This window comes from Mauremys reevesii, linkage group 14 (genome assembly GCF_016161935.1).
Source record: "Mauremys reevesii isolate NIE-2019 linkage group 14, ASM1616193v1, whole genome shotgun sequence".
In the NCBI taxonomy this organism is placed as follows: domain Eukaryota; kingdom Metazoa; phylum Chordata; order Testudines; family Geoemydidae; genus Mauremys; species Mauremys reevesii.
In genome coordinates this window covers 14,287,430-14,303,747 of record NC_052636.1, presented here as the reverse complement: position 1 = coordinate 14,303,747, position 16,318 = coordinate 14,287,430, and the positions used below count along the sequence as shown (strand labels likewise).

The following is a 16,318-nucleotide window of genomic DNA, read 5'->3' as shown; positions in this document are numbered from 1 at the left end:
TTAAACTCTAGCTCCTGTGTTGGAGAATGAGAATTTCTCTTGGCCCGTGTATCACTTTGGCAGAAGCCCGCCTGGACGCCCGCCCAAGTGGTGTCTCTTGCTGAATCTCGCTCACCCAAACAAGGACCGAGCTGTCTTTTCAAGCGAGATTTTTGTCTTACCGCAAAAAAACTCCTCCATGCTACTAAAAACCCATGTCGTGTGCGACCGCCCTGCACCACCAGAGAGATCAGCTGGTTTAAATGGGTCAGGTGGGGGGTCTTGAGTCAGAGACCACCTCATGTTTAGGTTCGGACCCAGCCCAGCCTGGGAGCTATTAGGAGTCCTGGTGACCCCTGTGAGAAAAGACTTTGTATTAGGACTGTCTACTGGGGTTAAGATTAAGTGGTACCCCCTGCCCCCATTAGGGGTACACAGCATGCTGGCCAGGCAGTGCGGGGAGACCTCTTACCATCCACAGGAGGATAAGAGGATGCTCAAACCCATTCTGCTCTCCACGGGTTTGTGGGGCATCAGAGCACCTTACGGAGGGAGAGTTAGCTCTCGCCACAGCCCCAGGGAGGGGTTTTACAGATGAGGAAACTGAGGCACAGAGACGTGGAGGCCAATATTTGGAGAAAGGGATCCACCCTCACAGGCCAAACTGAAGACACGTGACAGATGAGCACCTGCAATGGGTCAACGGGCATTTGGGGGTGGAAGGGTTACAGCACTTCAAATTGGAGAGGAGTGTTATTGCCACATGGAACTCGCACAAGAGCCAGCCAGCCCCCCCTGCTCTAACCCACTAGGCCCCACCCCTCAGCCCAGAGAGACCCCTCCCCACAGCCAGGGATCGAACCCAGGAGTCCCACCTCAATCCACAGACTACAGTGGCTTTGCCAAAGGCGGCTCACTCGCCCCCTCAGCATGGCAGGAAAGACCCGGCGACACCAGGAGTCTGTGCAAATTCCTTTACTGACACCCAAACTGCACACAACGTTCGCAAAAAGTGCTCTTCAAAAAAAATTAGGGGGGGGAGGGAGGGAATTAACTCAAGTTTCAACAGCCAGTTTCCCTTTGAAATGAGGAAGCTATGGGGGGGGACGACTAGCCCCTCAAAAAAAGTCTTTTTTTAAACTTAAAGATTTTCATGTTCAGTCCCCCCTCGGGGTTCACATTCTTGGCTTCGATCAGCAGCGAGGAGAGGGGGGGGACCGGGTGGAGTTTGGGGTCTCTGTGCAGTACGAGGTAACTTGGGGAAGATGGACACCTACAGGAGAGAGGAACGGTGGTCAGACTCTGAAACCGAAGCCCCTGTCGGGGGGGGGAAGACCCCAATACTCAGCAGTAGGGTGACCAGACAGCAAACTGGGAAAAATTGGGACAGAGGGTAGGGGGTAAAAGGAGCCTATATAAGAGAAAGGCCCAAAAATCGGGACATCTGGTCACCCCACTCAGCAGGAGAACGAGCCAAGCTTAATCAAGGTCTGTTTCACGGGGTGAGGCCAGATCAGATAGGCCAGAGCCCAACCCACGTCTGTATCCGATCTAAGCTACCAGCCCTCGTCACTTGGTGGCCAGCTGGATTATTAACGAGCAGAAGGGATCCGCTCCCCCTGCCATGCCAGTCTTTGCCTATCAAGCCACTGCCCCCCCCCCACCGCCTTCCCCTCCCTCGCAGAGTCCTTACCAGCTGGCAGCTCTCTGCATCCCCTCGCTATTACGCCAGCAGGGCTGGGGTGGGGTCCCCCCCGGGCTCGGGCGTCGAAGTCTGCAGAGAGAAACCCCAGGTTAGTGACTCCCCCGCTGGGCCTTCCTGCTTCCGGGGGGTGGCGGACGAGCGGCCGCTGGTGTCGGGGCGAGAGAGACCCCCAGGGCTGCGGGCAAGGGGCTGATTTGGGAGCCCGGATTGCCCACCGTGATGCCACGCTTGATGGTCCAGAGCCCTCTGGCGGCAACGTGAGCCTAGTGCAGGAGGTTCAAGGCTAAACTGCCATCTGATCTCCATGCCACCCGCCCCCCGTCTAACGCTGCAGATGCTGGCTAATGGGGCTTGCCCTTCCTAGGGGCACTGTGCCAGGATGGTTGGCACATCAGGTTTCACCCAGTGCAGGTCCTGACTAGCTCTCTCCTCTCTCTTCTACCTCCAGCCACGCCCTACGGCCAGGGGGCACGGCGCCCGCTGTACACACATGCCAGGCGGATCCGGGAAGCGCCAACTGCCGGGAGCTGCTCCCAGACAGAGTTGGGTGCCATGGGAACGCCCCACAAGAATTAACCGGTTTTTGTGCAGCAGCACTAGAGTTGGCCACGCTGTGGCACCAGGTTACATCCCCAGAGCCGGGCGCTTACATCCACAAGCTGTCGCTGGATCTCAGGCGGTGGCTGGGAGGGACCCTCCGGAGCGGGGGCAGCCGGTTTGCTGGCTTCCACCGCTGGTTCCTGAGCGGCGGCCGGGGTGCTGGCAGCAGGGGTGTCCCCCCCAGCGGCAGAGCTCAGAGCAGGCTGGTCTTTGGAGGCGGCGACGGCCGGCTAGTGGGGAGAGATCATAGTTCATTCACCAGTGCGTCTCGTCTGGAGACCACCTTGCGGCCCGTAGGCCTCACTGAGCCAGCCCAGCCCAGCCGCTGCGGTGCCAGGTGAAACTGACCCAGGAGTTCAGGGAGGCGGCACGTCATTGCTCTGGCTGGGCTATGGGGCTAGCGCCCCCTGCTGTTCTGTGGGGGGTAATGATCTGTCAGTGCTTACAGCAAGAGACTTCAGAAGCTAGACTACGGGAGAGCGTTAGGTCAACGCAAGGCAGCTCACGTTTATCTAACGGCGGAAGCGTCTCCGCTCCAATATTCCTCCCGCCGACCTAGCTCCACCTCCACGAGCCGTGTCGTGTTAAGGCCGATGCAGAACACTCTGCTGCTTATCAACATATCAGGGTGGGAAGGGACCTCAGGAGGGATCTAGTCCAACCCCCTGCTCAAAGCAGGACCAAACCCAACTAAATCATCCCAGCCAGGGCTTTGTCAAGCCGGGCCTGAAAAACCTCTAAGGATGGAGATTCCACCACCTCCCTAGGGAACCCATTCCAGTGCTTCACCACCCTCCTAGTGAAATAGTGTTTCCTAATATCCACCCTAGACCTGCCCCACTGCAACTTGAGCCCATTGCTCCTTGTTCTGTCATCTGCCACCATCTGAGCTCCATCCTCTTTGGATCCCCCTTCAGGTAGCTGAAGGCTGCTATCAAATCCCCCCTCACGCTTCTCTTCTGCAGACTAAACAATCCCAGTTCCCTCAGCCTCTCCTCGTAAATCATGTGCTCCAGCCCCTTAATCATTTTTGTTGCCCTCCGCTGGACTCTGTCCAATTTGTCCACATCCCTTCTGTAGTGGGGGGACCAAAACTGGACACAGTACTGCAGGTGTGGCCTCACCAGTGCCGAATAGAGGGGAATGATCACGTCCCTCGATCTGCTGGCAATGCTCCTACTAATACAGCCCAAAATGCCGTTAGCCTTCTTGGCAACAAGGGCCCACCGCTGACTCATATCCAGCTTCTCATCCACTGTAACCCCCAGGTCTTTTTCTGCAGAACGGCCGCTTAGCCAGTCGGTCCCCAGCCTGTGTCAGTGCCTGGGATTCTTCCGTCCTAAGTGCTGGGCTCAGCGTTGTCCTTGTTGAACCTCAAATTTCTTTTGGCCCAATCCTCCAATTAGTCTAGGTCACTCTGGACCCTATCCCTACCTTATGTCGACTGTTACTGGCTTTCAGGAGCCGTCCGTCCATGCAGGGCATTGACAGGACAAATTGATACGAGCTCTCCTGAAGAGGACACGCCCCGCCAACACAAGGAGCGAAGCTTAGACCCGCACGAGCAACGTAATTACTGCAGAGGCTCTATGCGGACGTAAGTTAGGTCGACTTTTTGTCGAAGAGCTCAACACATGACTTGATTAGCGCAATGCCGTGGTCCCCAACGTGGTGCCCGCGGGCGTCATGGCGCCCACCGGGGCATCTACGGGCGCCCACGTACCGTCCGGAGCATCCGCCAAAATGCCGCCGAGAAGCAGCATCATCCAGAGGCGTCGCTGTCGAAACGCCACTGCATTTTCAGCGGCAACGCCTGTTGACGTTGCCGCTTCTCGGCGGCATTTCGGCAGATGCTCGTCCGCCGGCCACTCCTCGGCGGCTTGTCGTCCGCCAGACGAAAAAGGTTGGGGACCACCGGTGTAGCGCTACTTGCGTGGGGAGGAAGTGCCGGATACTAAGGTGGCTGGACGCGAAAGCCAGACCGATCGCTGTGGAAATTAAAGCGCCCAGGGCAGGGAACTGGCGATTGAATCCAACTCCTAAAGGGAAGCGGGACATTCTCGGCCTCTCAACGGCTTCAGATCCTGACCGGAAGACGCTTTGGTTCCTGGGCTCAGTACAGGATGAAGTTTAATGACTCGTGATCCATATACCAAGTCAGATGGATGATCCCTTCCGGCCTGAAAAATCTAAGTCGGGGGAACGCGGGCGCTTCCGAGCGCCCGTAGCTAGGGCGTTGGGGAACGCGGGCGCTTCCGAGCGCCCGTAGCTAGGGCGTTGGGGAACGCGGGCGCTTCCGAGCGCCCGTAGCTAGGGCGTTGGGGAACGCGGGCGCTTCCGAGCGCCCGTAGCTAGGGCGTTGGGGAACGCGGGCGCTTCCGAGCGCCCGTAGCTAGGGCGTTGGGGAACGCGGGCGCTTCCGAGCGCCCGTAGCTAGGGCGTTGGTTCAGTGCTGACTCCGGGGAGGGCACCACCCACTGAGTCACCCACACAGGAGCACAGGCCCAACCCTGTGTTAATTTCCTTGATCTGATAAGGTCACAGCCTAACAGCTGGTGGGGCCGCCGCCTACTGGGAAGTCTCAGGTGGCCTGTTCCCAGGCCAGGGCTGTAAAGGCAGCCTGAGGCATTGGGCTGTGGAACCAGAAGGGCCGTGGACGATTCTCCATCCCTGGAGAATTTAAATCCCCTCTGGCCTCAGATACGCTCTGGCTCAAGCTGAAGTTATGGGGCTTGCCGCAGAACTTGCTGGGCGGCATTCTGCAGATGCAGGAGGGCAGAATGTCTCCCCTTTCCACCCCCGTCTCTCCCCAAACCGGAGTCCCTGGTACCGGGGCAGGCACACTTTTTGGCCTGAGGGCCGCATCGGGTTTCTGAAATTGTATGGAGGGCCGGTTAGGGGAGGCCGTGCCTCCCCAAACAGCCAGGCGTGGCCCAGCGCCTGCCCCCTATCTGACTCCCCTGCTTCTTGCCCCTTGACAGCCCCCTCCGAACCCCTGCCCCATCCCCACGCACACCCCTGTTCCCTGACAGCCCCCTGGGGACCCCTGTTCCCTGACAGCCCCCCCCGACCCCAGTCCGCCAACCCATCCAACCCCTCCTCTCATTCCTGACCCCGGGATCCCTGCCCCATCCCACCACCCCATCGCCCTGTCCCCAAATTGCCCCGGAACCCCTGTCCCTGACTGTCCCCCCACCTGCTGCCCCATCCAACCCCGCCTCCTTCCTGACTGCCCCCGAACTCCTACCCCCATTCAATCCCCGTCCCCACCCTCTGACTGCCCCAACCCCTATCCACCACCCCAGCCCCTGACCACCACCACCACCCCGAACTCCCCTGCCCTCTATCTAACTCCCCTCCCACCTTACCATACTCCCTTGCCCCCTTACCGTACTGCCTGGAGCACTGGTGCCCAGAGCCTGAGCCACGTCTGACTCTGGGAGGGGCCAGTTCAGTGCCAGTCTCACCGGCTACGCTAAGATCCCCACGTTTAAGACACCGAAGAGCCGGGATCTAAACGTCTCTGCACTTTTAACACTGGGGGTTCAACCTTCACTAGGTCCTTCATCTCTCTCACGTACGTCTCTGCCCCCCACCCCCCATAGCTGTAGCGTTTAAGTGCTTCACTATTTTAAGGCGGGAGGGGAAACACCACCCCTATGAGGTCAGGCCAGCGTGACCATCTCCATGTTAGGTGAGGGAAACTGAGGCACATAGCAGCTAAGTGACATGCTCACGATGGGGGTCCTAACCATTGGGAACCCCCCAAGCAGCTTATTCCCATTAAGCTGAGGGTTATAGGCCCCCTACCCCGGATACCCGGAGAACTTCCATTACAGCTTTCAATTGCTCAGAGGTCATCTCACCTGCTGCGATCGGTGGGCTAGATTCTGGACCCCCCTGGTTCACTGCCTCCTTTGATGCCTATCCCAAAGTGCACTGCAGGGCCACTCAACCGACTATTTACACACACACACACACACACACACACACACACCCCTGAGCTCTCCTGTCTGAGAAAGGAGTCGAGTGGCCATGGTTTTAGATACCGAGTACCTGCCACCCAGGAAGTGCCCACCCCAGCTCTCACCTCTACTGCCGCTGGCCGGGTGCCAGCTGTTTGCTGCCGTCTGCGCTGGAAGTAGGGCCGGTTACGCTGGCGCTGGGGTTCGGGACGGATGCCGTCTGCCGGGGCTTGCACCACTTTGGTCTCGCCGTCGCCTCCTTCAGTGGTGGGTTGTTGTGGCGGGCGGGGGCGGAAGGGTCTGGATCGGGTGGAGGGGGGGGCGAAGAGGGTTACGAGCCGGCCTCTGCAGGGCCAGGAAGTCTAACCTGCTTTGGCCGGACTCCCAGAGAACCTTTTACTAGCACCACTACTCCGTGCCGAGAATGTCAATGTGCGACCGGCAACCTAAGCCCTCTGAATTAGCCAGACTTCCATTGTATCCACGGAGCAGCAGCTTGTCCGGAGCTGGGAATGGGACCCAGGTGTCCTGGCTGAAAATGTCTCATTGAAACTGCTGAGGGAAAACTGGGTTTTGATTAAATGAAGGTTTGACAAAAAAATTGATAAGTTTCCCTGGAAACTGACTGCTCAGAAGCCCAAGAGTTCCCAGTTCCACAATATTTCAATTCTTGAAGTGTCACAGCTGCGCCTCGTGGGAATTGTAGTTTGGCTGCATCGTGTGTCCATTCCCCGCTATGGTCTGACTCCATCTCCCATAATGCACTGCCTTATCAAAAAAGCAAGACCATGGTGCATCATGGGAACTGTAGTTTTGGGGGGGGGTCTCATGCTCCTGTTCAGACTACAAATCCCATGACGTGCCATGGTCTTGCTTCTTGGTGAGGCAGTGCATCATGGGAGAAAAGATGGTCCAGGCATCTTGATCACAACTCCATCTTCCATGATGCATTGTCTTGCCTCACCAAGAAGCACGACCATGATGCATCATGGGAGTTGTAGTTTGAGTGCCTCCTGCTCCCAATTCCCTATTGTCCAGGCTCCGTGGCTGAAGTCCATCTCCCATGATGCATTGCCTCGCCGCAGAGACATGACCATGGTGCATCATGGGAGTTGTAGTCTGACCAGAACAGGTGCATGAGGCACCAAAACTACAGTTCCCGTGATGCACCATAGCAGCATTTCAGAATTAACACGTTTTGGTTTCTCCCCACCCCCAAAGATACGAAATGTTTAGTTGAGTCATTTTCTGACCAGTTCTTGTCCTGATTCGAGCAAGTCTCTCAGTCACTGGGAATTCATTCCCTTCACACACTACTCAGCCAGACCCAAGGTTTCAGCTACCCACACTATTGGGGGGGGGTAACTAGCAGGGTGCCTCAGGCACCATCGACACAAGTTGTGCCACTATGACAAAGTAATACAACCCTCCTAGTCTGGACGCAGTTAGAGTGGTATAAAGGTACTTCCCTCTAGACCAGTATAGTCACCTTTAGAGCAAAGTCACCCCCTCCGTCCCCCAATCAAATGTTATATCCTAGTAGAAACCCTACACAGGTTGCATGTGGTGCTAAGTGAAGACAAAGGCCTAGTGCTTTTGGGAAACTTCTATTCCAGTGGTCTCCAACCTTTTCGTCTGGCGGGCGCCAGATGATGGACCGTGGCGGCGGTCGAGCATCTGCTGAAATGCCGCCGAAATCCAGCGGCGAGGCCTCTGGATGACACCGCTTGTCCACCGAAATGCCGCCAAATTCTGGCAGATGCTTGACCGCCGGCCAGGCCACGGACGCCCACGGGCACCGTGTTGGGGACCCCGCCCTATTTCCTAGAAGACTCCCAGATACAACCAGTAGGGTACATGCAGCTCTGGCATTAAGATCCCACTCCAGTTACACTGGTATTGATGCCTCCACGGCTAGGCCAACGACCGGCCTCACGATTAGTGGAGGGGACGGCATTCGCGAGAATTACTTCCCATAGACTAGAGGTCTCTTTTCCAGTTCAGCTTTGGCTATTGCTCCCCGAAAAGGGGAAAATCTGGCTCACCTTCCATTATGCAGAGCCAAATTTAACCCACAGCTTCCAAGAGACCGTTGTTTTAGTGCATCAGGGCGAACCTCAGTTCCCAGCGTCCAAACAGCAGCTACGTGCACGATGGGAGATCGCGCTGTCAGACTGCTGGTCCCAAATCACTGCTTGGGAAGCTTGCAGATCCCCATCTGTTAATCCCGGTCTAGCCCGGGGAGGCTGGACAATTTCCTGTTACCGTTTTCCACCCCAGACATTATTCTAAGCCGCTTTTCTCCCGAGCCAGCCTCAGGCCGGGCCTGGCTGCTTTCAACTGCGCGAAGGTAGGAATCCAGCTTTGATGAACTCTTCTAGCAAGTTCACCTGCTAGGACAGCGTGGAAGGGAAACAGTAACTGGGCGTTCTGCTCGTGTGGTTATGGTGGCCCCACGAAAAAGGTTTCCGTTTCCCCACTGGAGCTGAGATTCGGGGTGAGATTTGGTTCTTTAACCCCCCGTGGAAATGGGATTTTCAAGTCCCACCTTTGACTATCCCCACCCTTAATTTAGGAGGCAGATGGATTGTACAGGCCTGGTTTAGAGCCAGATGGGAGACTGGCCCAGTTGAGACCTCAAAGCAAAAATCGGGTCACTGGCAGCTGTGGGGAAGGGACCAACGGCACAGCAAGCCGGCGAGGGACCCGTCCCCGCATTCAGCGCCAATGCGCACTCTCCCATCCACGCTCCTACTCTGCGGTGGGACGTCCCGCTAGCCAGAGGAAACTGGCCTCTGCACGCTTACCTGCGGTATCTGGGCCGGAAGCGAGGGGCCGGAGCTCTCTCCCCAGCCTGGGCTGGCGGTTGCTGGTCTCCCTCCGGCTGGGTGGCATCTTTAGGTTCTGCGCCTTCCGTGCCCTATGGCAAACATCACTGATGGCACGATCTTATGACTAGGGTGACCAGATGTCCTAATTTTATAGGGACAGTCCCGATTTTTGGGTCTTTCTTATATAGGCTCCTATTACACCCCACCCTCTGTCCCGATTTTTCACACTTGCTGACTGGTCACCCTATTTGTGACGGATCTGCCTCTAAGAAGGCAGACGAGCTATGCTAGTGTCTGGGAACTCTGCCATCGTACGGGCCCGAATACTACCCCACCGGGCCTGGGATCAGCTAGCAGAGACCAGGCTGCTTCCCCCTTACCATGCCCAGGCCTCACCTGCACCGGCGGGGCTTGCTGCTGGACCGGAGGCCGGGGCCCACGCACAAATCTCCGGCGGAAGAAGAACGGCAGAGGGCGCCTCCTGCGGGGCGGCTGCTGCATGGCGTCGTCGGCTCTCTCCCCCTCGCTGACCGGCTCGGCGGCCCCTTCCACCCTGGCGGCGTCCTGCGGCGGCAGCTGGGCCTGCCGGGGCCTGGGGATGAATCTGCGGAAGCGCCGGCGGTTGGGGGCGTAGCGGCTGCCTTTCACCGGCACGCCGCCCGGCCCGGTGACGTTGGCCGCCTCGGCGCCCTGCAGCAGATGTGAGGAGACAAGCCCTGAGCAGGGGAAACAGACCCCTCCCTCCTTGCCCCCGCCCTGATCTTTGCCAGCTCCCCTGCACGCACTGGTCCGGCCTCCCCGCCTCACCTTCTCTCCTTCCACAACATCGAATTCCACAGTCTCCCCATCGCCGACGCTGCGCAGGAACTTCCGAGGGTTGTTCCTTTTGATGGCTGTCTGGAGGCGGTAGCAGAGAGAAGAGATTGGGGGGGGCCGGGGTCAGCGAATTTGAAGCTACACCCCACAGCCCCCGAGACTGATGAGAAGCAACGGCTCCCCCCGCCCAGCTCTTCATGTGGAGGGCAACCCAATCCAGGGACAAGGGGGACCATCTCCATGCTCCCAGTTAGGGCCAAGCCGTTGCTTGCCCCATGGTGCTAGAACAAGGGCATTACCCCAGTTCCACCCCCTCGCCCCCAACTCCCTCAACCCTGGCAGAGCAGAATTGCCGCTGCTGGGCACCAGCTACCTCGGAGACCCACAGGCGCACGAGCCGCTCGGGGCTATAATTCGAGTGATCAGAGAGGTGGGGCCTCATTATCCCCAGGTGCGCCCGGCAAACGCTGCTTCTCAGAGAGCAGGCCCAGGAACAGAACGAGAGCCCGGGAGACAGCTGTGCTCGGCCGAGGGCATGGGGATGGCCCGGCGGGTAGCTGGCACGCCAGGTGCCAACCAGTTCCCGCAACCGACGAGAACCACTTCCTGGAACTGACCCAAGGTCTTACCTGGTGCACAAAAACATCCTCCTTGGTGTCGTTCCTGCAGGGATGGAGAGAGTGTGAGTGATCCCGGCTCCATGCCTGGCACAGAAACGTGGCCCATACACAAATCGCCGGACAAGGCCCTGCATAATCCTGCCTCTCCCTCGGTTAGGGCCCACCATCCCTGTGCTTTCAGATTTCAAATGCCAAGCTTCCCCACCCCCCTCACAATCCCCATACCCTCCCAGTGCCTTGCTTGAGCAGGGAACAGATCGGGTGAGAGTTACCAGCGCTAGGCAGCGTCTGTCACAGCCTCCAGGTGCTGAGACAGCACCACGATGGATGCATAAAACGTCTCCATCTCTGTACCTAAAACAGAGGTCGACCCAGCTACGGCCGCTCAGGGCTGCGAAAAAGGTCACGCTGGCCCGGGGTGGCGCAGCGCTCGCCCGTTTGAGGCAACGGCCCTGGCGGAGCGCGGCAGATCCCGGCAGCATCAGCGCGCCCGAACATCGCGTCGCAGGCAATGAGAGCGCGACAGAAGTACTCAATTATATCTTGGCTGGGTGCTTAAACCTCACACCCCACTTATTATGCACCCCAGCAGAAATTGAAACCCAAATCCTCAGCTGGGGGTGGGGGTGGGGTTCATACTGATGCCAGCTGAGGATCTCTCCACAAAGGCAATTTGCCAAGGTCAGATTGGGGTCTAAACCCAGCTGAGATACTGCAACTTGTGGCAGGTTAACACAGGATCTTTGTAGGTCAGGGATCAAATCAAGGACTTAAGCAAATAAAGACACACCCATTCTTCAAGCAGAAGAATATTAGCCAAGAGGCAACACTGCCCCGCCCCCGGTATTTCCATGAGGTGCGAACACTGGTCATTCTGCTTCAGAGAGAACAATTGCACTGCTGATTTTGAACAACAAATCCCGAATAGCGAGGTGTTTAAAGAACCGTCCCCCCGCACCCCATTCTGGCTCCACGGCCCTATTAGGTGCAAGACACGCAGCTCCCAAGCTTTTTTTCCCCAGCATCCTTTTAGAAGCTCTGATAGGGAGCAAAGGAAGAAACGGGTCTCGCCTTGTGTAGAAAGACGTGAACGGATTGAAGAGTGTTTTTGACCTTGTAGGACTACAGCTGGTTTAGCCTAACCCGTAAAAAGCATTGGGGATATCAAGGCTCCTCTTCGCTGGATGCCTCCGTGGAAGATCACATTAGGATCTCAGCTGTCAGAGAGCCCAGCGCCTTTGAGTTTCCCTCCCAAGATAACTTGTTTACGCATAGAGCGCTTAAGTTTTCATATAGACACCAAGAAAGCGACTGCAGTTTGATTAATTCTTCGGAAAAAAGCCACACCAAAAAAAATGGATTTTTAGTGAAAGATGTTTTTAAGAAGTTTTGGGTCTTCACACACTTCCAGTTCCAATCAAGTCAAAGTGCCGACCATTTTAAAAGGCAACACTAGCCATGAAAATGTATCAACCCAGCAGTTCCGTCTATCCACCCTGTGACAATTGCATTTTACTTGCCTGTCAAAAGAATTCCCGCCCGGTCAAACAGGATTTTCAAAGTCTGGCCACTATTGGTTGAAACCGGGTCTATTTCAGTTTTCGTTTCGGCATTCAGGTACACACAGGTTAATTTAAAACAGCTGACCCCCAGTTCCAACTCAGTGTTGTTCCTCGGGGATTCACACGTCAGCGGGGAACAGGAGTCGCTCCGTGTTAACAGTGGCAGGAAGGAACTTACTGGGCACCGGCACAGCTTGCAGGGCGGAGCAGAGGTGGGAACGTGTCACTGGAGCATGTCGGAGGACCACCAAAGTAGGACTCACAGTTGAGAAGCCCGAGGGGTCTCCTAAGCTCTGCGGGTTTGCTCGGTAAAAGACGGTTACCACTGTCTCAGCTCCACCTGAGAAAGGCTGATCCCCGCCCCACTGAGTCTTCTCCCCCCCCAGCCTCAGCCCCGCCGAGTCCCAACAGGCTAAGCAGGGGGTGGAGAGCTCACCTGTTAATAAATCCATAGCCGTTGCGAACATTGAACCACTTAACCGTGCCCAGCACCTGGGTTGCTGCGGGTCGGTTCCCGGGGAAGAAAGTTGAGAGGTTACAGGTCAGTCACCGGCCTCCCTCGGCCGGCAGCCCTTCTGGCTGGGCTAGGCAGGAAAGCGCCTCTGTGTAAGCCCTAAAAGTCTAGGGTGCTCCAGCCCCAAGGCAGAGACCCCACACTACTCACCCCCAGCCAGGGTCAGCCCTCCCAATACACACCCCACGGCACCTTCCCCTTCACATCTCTTCCCCCCCGCCCCCCATGGCCCTCCGAGTTCATAGGCGCTGATTACAAGACCAGGCAGGACCACTGATCAGCCCATGTTCTCCCCCCACCTTCACCCACACATCCCACCCCCCTGATCCCACCACCCCTTTCCGAATGCAAGAAGCTAGTCTCCCTCCCACAAACCATCCCCCCTTCCAGCTCCCCCCGCCCCCATCCCTCTCACAGCCACCACCTCACACACAGAACCATCCCTCCCTGGAGGCTGCCTCCATTTACCCCCAACCCCCTAGAATCCCCTCCCTCCCCACTCAGACCCCCGTCTCCAACACCTTCAGGTCCCAGCTTCCCTTTACGTGCCCCCAGGTGCCCTTCCCCCCCCCTCAACTTTGGCCTCTCCCCCTCACCATTTGGCTCCACCCACTCTGGGGTCCAGCCCACTCTTCAGATTCCCCTCAGCTCTCAGCCAGGCCACCTCCCATCCCCCACCCCCACCCCGCCCAGAATGGGTCTCCTCACTACCCCCGCCCCCTCTACTCATCTGAAGAACCACTTAGCCCCACCCCTGCTTGATTTGGAGTCTGTCTGATCCCCAAATGTAGCTGGCGCCAGCTCAGTTTAACCCCTCCCTTGATGCACACCACCTACTCGCCCTTGACCCCCTCCTCCCCAGGCTCCACCCCAGGACATACCCACTGGCCCTTCACCTCTTCCTCTCCTTCCCTTGGGCAAGGCTTGGCCCCACCCCACTCAAGCCCCACCCTCTCAGAACCCACTTGGCCCCGCCCTGCCCCAAGCCCCACCCCTACACCCAAACCCCACCCCTAGGACACACTTGACCCACCCATTACCCCGTCACCCCTTCCTCCCTTAGACAGCGATTGGCCCCACCCCTAGGACACACTTGGCCTCTTCCAATATCCCAGACCTCCACCCCTCTCCCAGAGGACACACTTGGCCCCGCCTCCCCAACCCCACCCCAAGGACACACTTGGCCCCTCCCTAGGACACACCCAGCCCTCCCACCCTGAGGACATGCTTGGCCCTGCCCCACAGCACACACACACTTGGACCCTCCCATTATCCCAGCCCCACCTCTCCCTAAGGACACACTTGGCCCTGCCCCTCCCCAAGCCCCACCCCAGGACACTTGGCTCCTCCCACTATCCCAGACACCCCCTCACCTCTCCCTAAGGAGATGCTTGGCCCTGCCCCTCCCCAAACCCCACCCCTAGAACACACTTGGCCCTGCCCAGTATCCCAGCCCCCGAGGACATGCTCAGCCCCACCCCAAGGACACACTGGGTCCCTCCCACTATCCCAGACCCCCACACCGCTCCCTGAGGATACGCTTGGCCCCGCCCCTCCCCAAGCCCCACCCCTAGGACACACCCAGCCCCCACCCCACCCTGAGGACATGCTTGGCCCTGCCCCTCCCCAAGGACACCTTGGCCCCTCCCAATATCCCAGCCCCGACCTATCCCAGAAGACGCACTTGGCTCCTCCTCCCCAAACCCCACCCCTGGGACACACCCAGCCTCCCCCACCATCCCAGCCCCCCCAAGGACACCCTTGGCCCCTCCCACTATCCCAGACCCCCCCACACCTCTCCCTGAGGATACGCTTGGCCCTGCCCCTCCCCAAGCCCCACCCCTAGGACACACCCAGCCCCCACCCTGAGGACATGCTTGGCCCTGCCCCTCCCCAAGGACACCCTTGGCCCCTCCCAATATCCCAGCCCCGACCTATCCAAGAGGACACACCTGGCTCCTCCTCCCCAAGCCCCACCCCTAGGACACACCCAGCCTCCCCCAGGACACCCTTGGCCCTCCCACTATCCCAGCCCCCACCTCTCCTGAGGACACTCATCTCTCCCAGGGGACACACTTGGCCCCTCCCCTCCCAAGCCCCACCCCTAGGACACACCCAGCCCCCCGGACACTTGGCCCCTGCCACTATCCCAGCCCCCCCACCTCTCCCTGAGGACACGTTTGGCCCCGCCCCTCCCCAAGCCCCGCCCCTAGGACACTTGGCCCCGCCCACTACCCCAGCCCCCCTTCCCTGGGGACGCGCCTGGCCCCGCCCCCGCACGCGCTCAACCCAAGGCCCCGCCCCTTCTCCTCACCTCCCGCAGGCACGCGCGCGCGGCCCCGCCCCGCCTCGAGGCCCCGCCCAGAGGCCCCGCCCCCGCCATCAGCCGGCGGGCGCCCGAGGCCCCGCCCCTTCTCCTCACCCAGGACGCGCTTGGCCGCCTGGCCGCGGGCCGGGGCCAGGGCGGGCGCGGGGGCCGGGGCGGCCCCGCCCGGGCCGGGCTTGGCCGCCTCCCCCGCGGGGCTCTCCCCGGCGCCGGCCCCGCTCTCCGGCTCGCTCAGCATCACCCGCCGCCGCCGCCGCCGCCTCTCCTCAGCCGCCGCCTCGCGCCGCCGGCCCCGCCCAATCGGCAACCGCCCCACGCGCGCGCGCCGCCCAATGGCCGGCCCGGCTTTATCCCCGCCGCGCGCCGCGCCCTCGCGCCCCGCCCCCCGCGCTCCCATTGGCCCGCGGGAGGGGCGGGCCCTTCCCCCGGCCGTTGCGTGGCGGGCCGCGCCCTCACGCCCGCCGGCCGCCCCACGTGGGGCCGCGCGGCGCGACGCCGGCCCGAGCGCGGGGCCTCGGGGCGGGCCCGGCGGCGCGGGTCGGCATATATTTGCATACTGATGAGGCTATTTGCATAGTATAGTCTCGCGACGACCCCCCCTGGTTGGGTGTTTTGCGTCTAATTGCATCGAGGTCCTGCTCCTATAGGTGCATATATTTGCATGCAGTTTGCCGCGTGCATACATTTGCATATGTCTGTGTGTCTGTATAGTCTATTTGCATATTTTATATTCATTTGCATATATTTGCATAATATTGCATATATTTGCATAATATTGCATATATTTGCATAATTTTGCATTGTATTCTTCCGGGGGGGTCATTATTTGCATATATTTCTGTTCTGGTCCTCTATGTGCCTGTATTTGCATATATTTGCATTATGAGCTATGTCCCTCTAGTTGAATATTTTTGCACTGGTGGCTTCTTCTTCTATTTGCACAGCTGGCTCTATGCCCGATGCAGCTGTATTTGCATAAATTCGCATATTGTGCATATATTTACATATCTTTGCATCGCTGATGCCATTTCTTTCTTGCTTGTAGGCGCGTGCTTCTGCTTGCTCCAGATCTGTGCAGGGCTGCCTGGGGGGCGGGAGGGGGGGGGGGAAGTGGGGCTATTTGCCCGGCCCGGCAGCGGTCCGGGTCTTCGGCGGCATTTCGGCGGCGGGGGGCCCTTCAGTGCTGCTGAAGACGCGGAGCGACTGAAGGGCCCCCCCGCCGCCAAAATGCCGCCGAAGACTCGGACCACCGCCGGGTGAGTATAAGCGCCGCAGCTCCCCCTGAACCCTCTGGGCGGCCTTGGGTCCGTGTGCGTCTATTTACATTTATTTGCATATAAGTTCCTGTTGGCTTCATCCTGTGGGCGCATGTCTTTGCAAATCGTTTCATTGGTGGGTCC

At 58.8% G+C, this 16,318-nt stretch overlaps 1 protein-coding gene across 1 annotated transcript; it reads right to left on the bottom strand.

Annotated features, from left to right (window-relative positions):
• Nucleotides 1–938: 938 nt before the first annotated feature.
• On the bottom strand, nt 939–15,315 carry YBX2 (Y-box binding protein 2). The gene is made up of 10 exons (XM_039499690.1): nt 15,015–15,315; nt 12,515–12,578; nt 10,526–10,559; nt 9,888–9,977; nt 9,477–9,770; nt 9,057–9,169; nt 6,375–6,549; nt 2,335–2,514; nt 1,673–1,753; nt 939–1,252 (listed from the first exon to the last, which is right to left on the bottom strand). Exons 1-9 carry the CDS (start codon nt 15,313–15,315, stop codon nt 1,703–1,705), a joined length of 1,302 nt encoding a protein of 433 aa, XP_039355624.1. The 3' UTR covers nt 939–1,252; nt 1,673–1,702.
• Nucleotides 15,316–16,318: the final 1,003 nt, after the last annotated feature.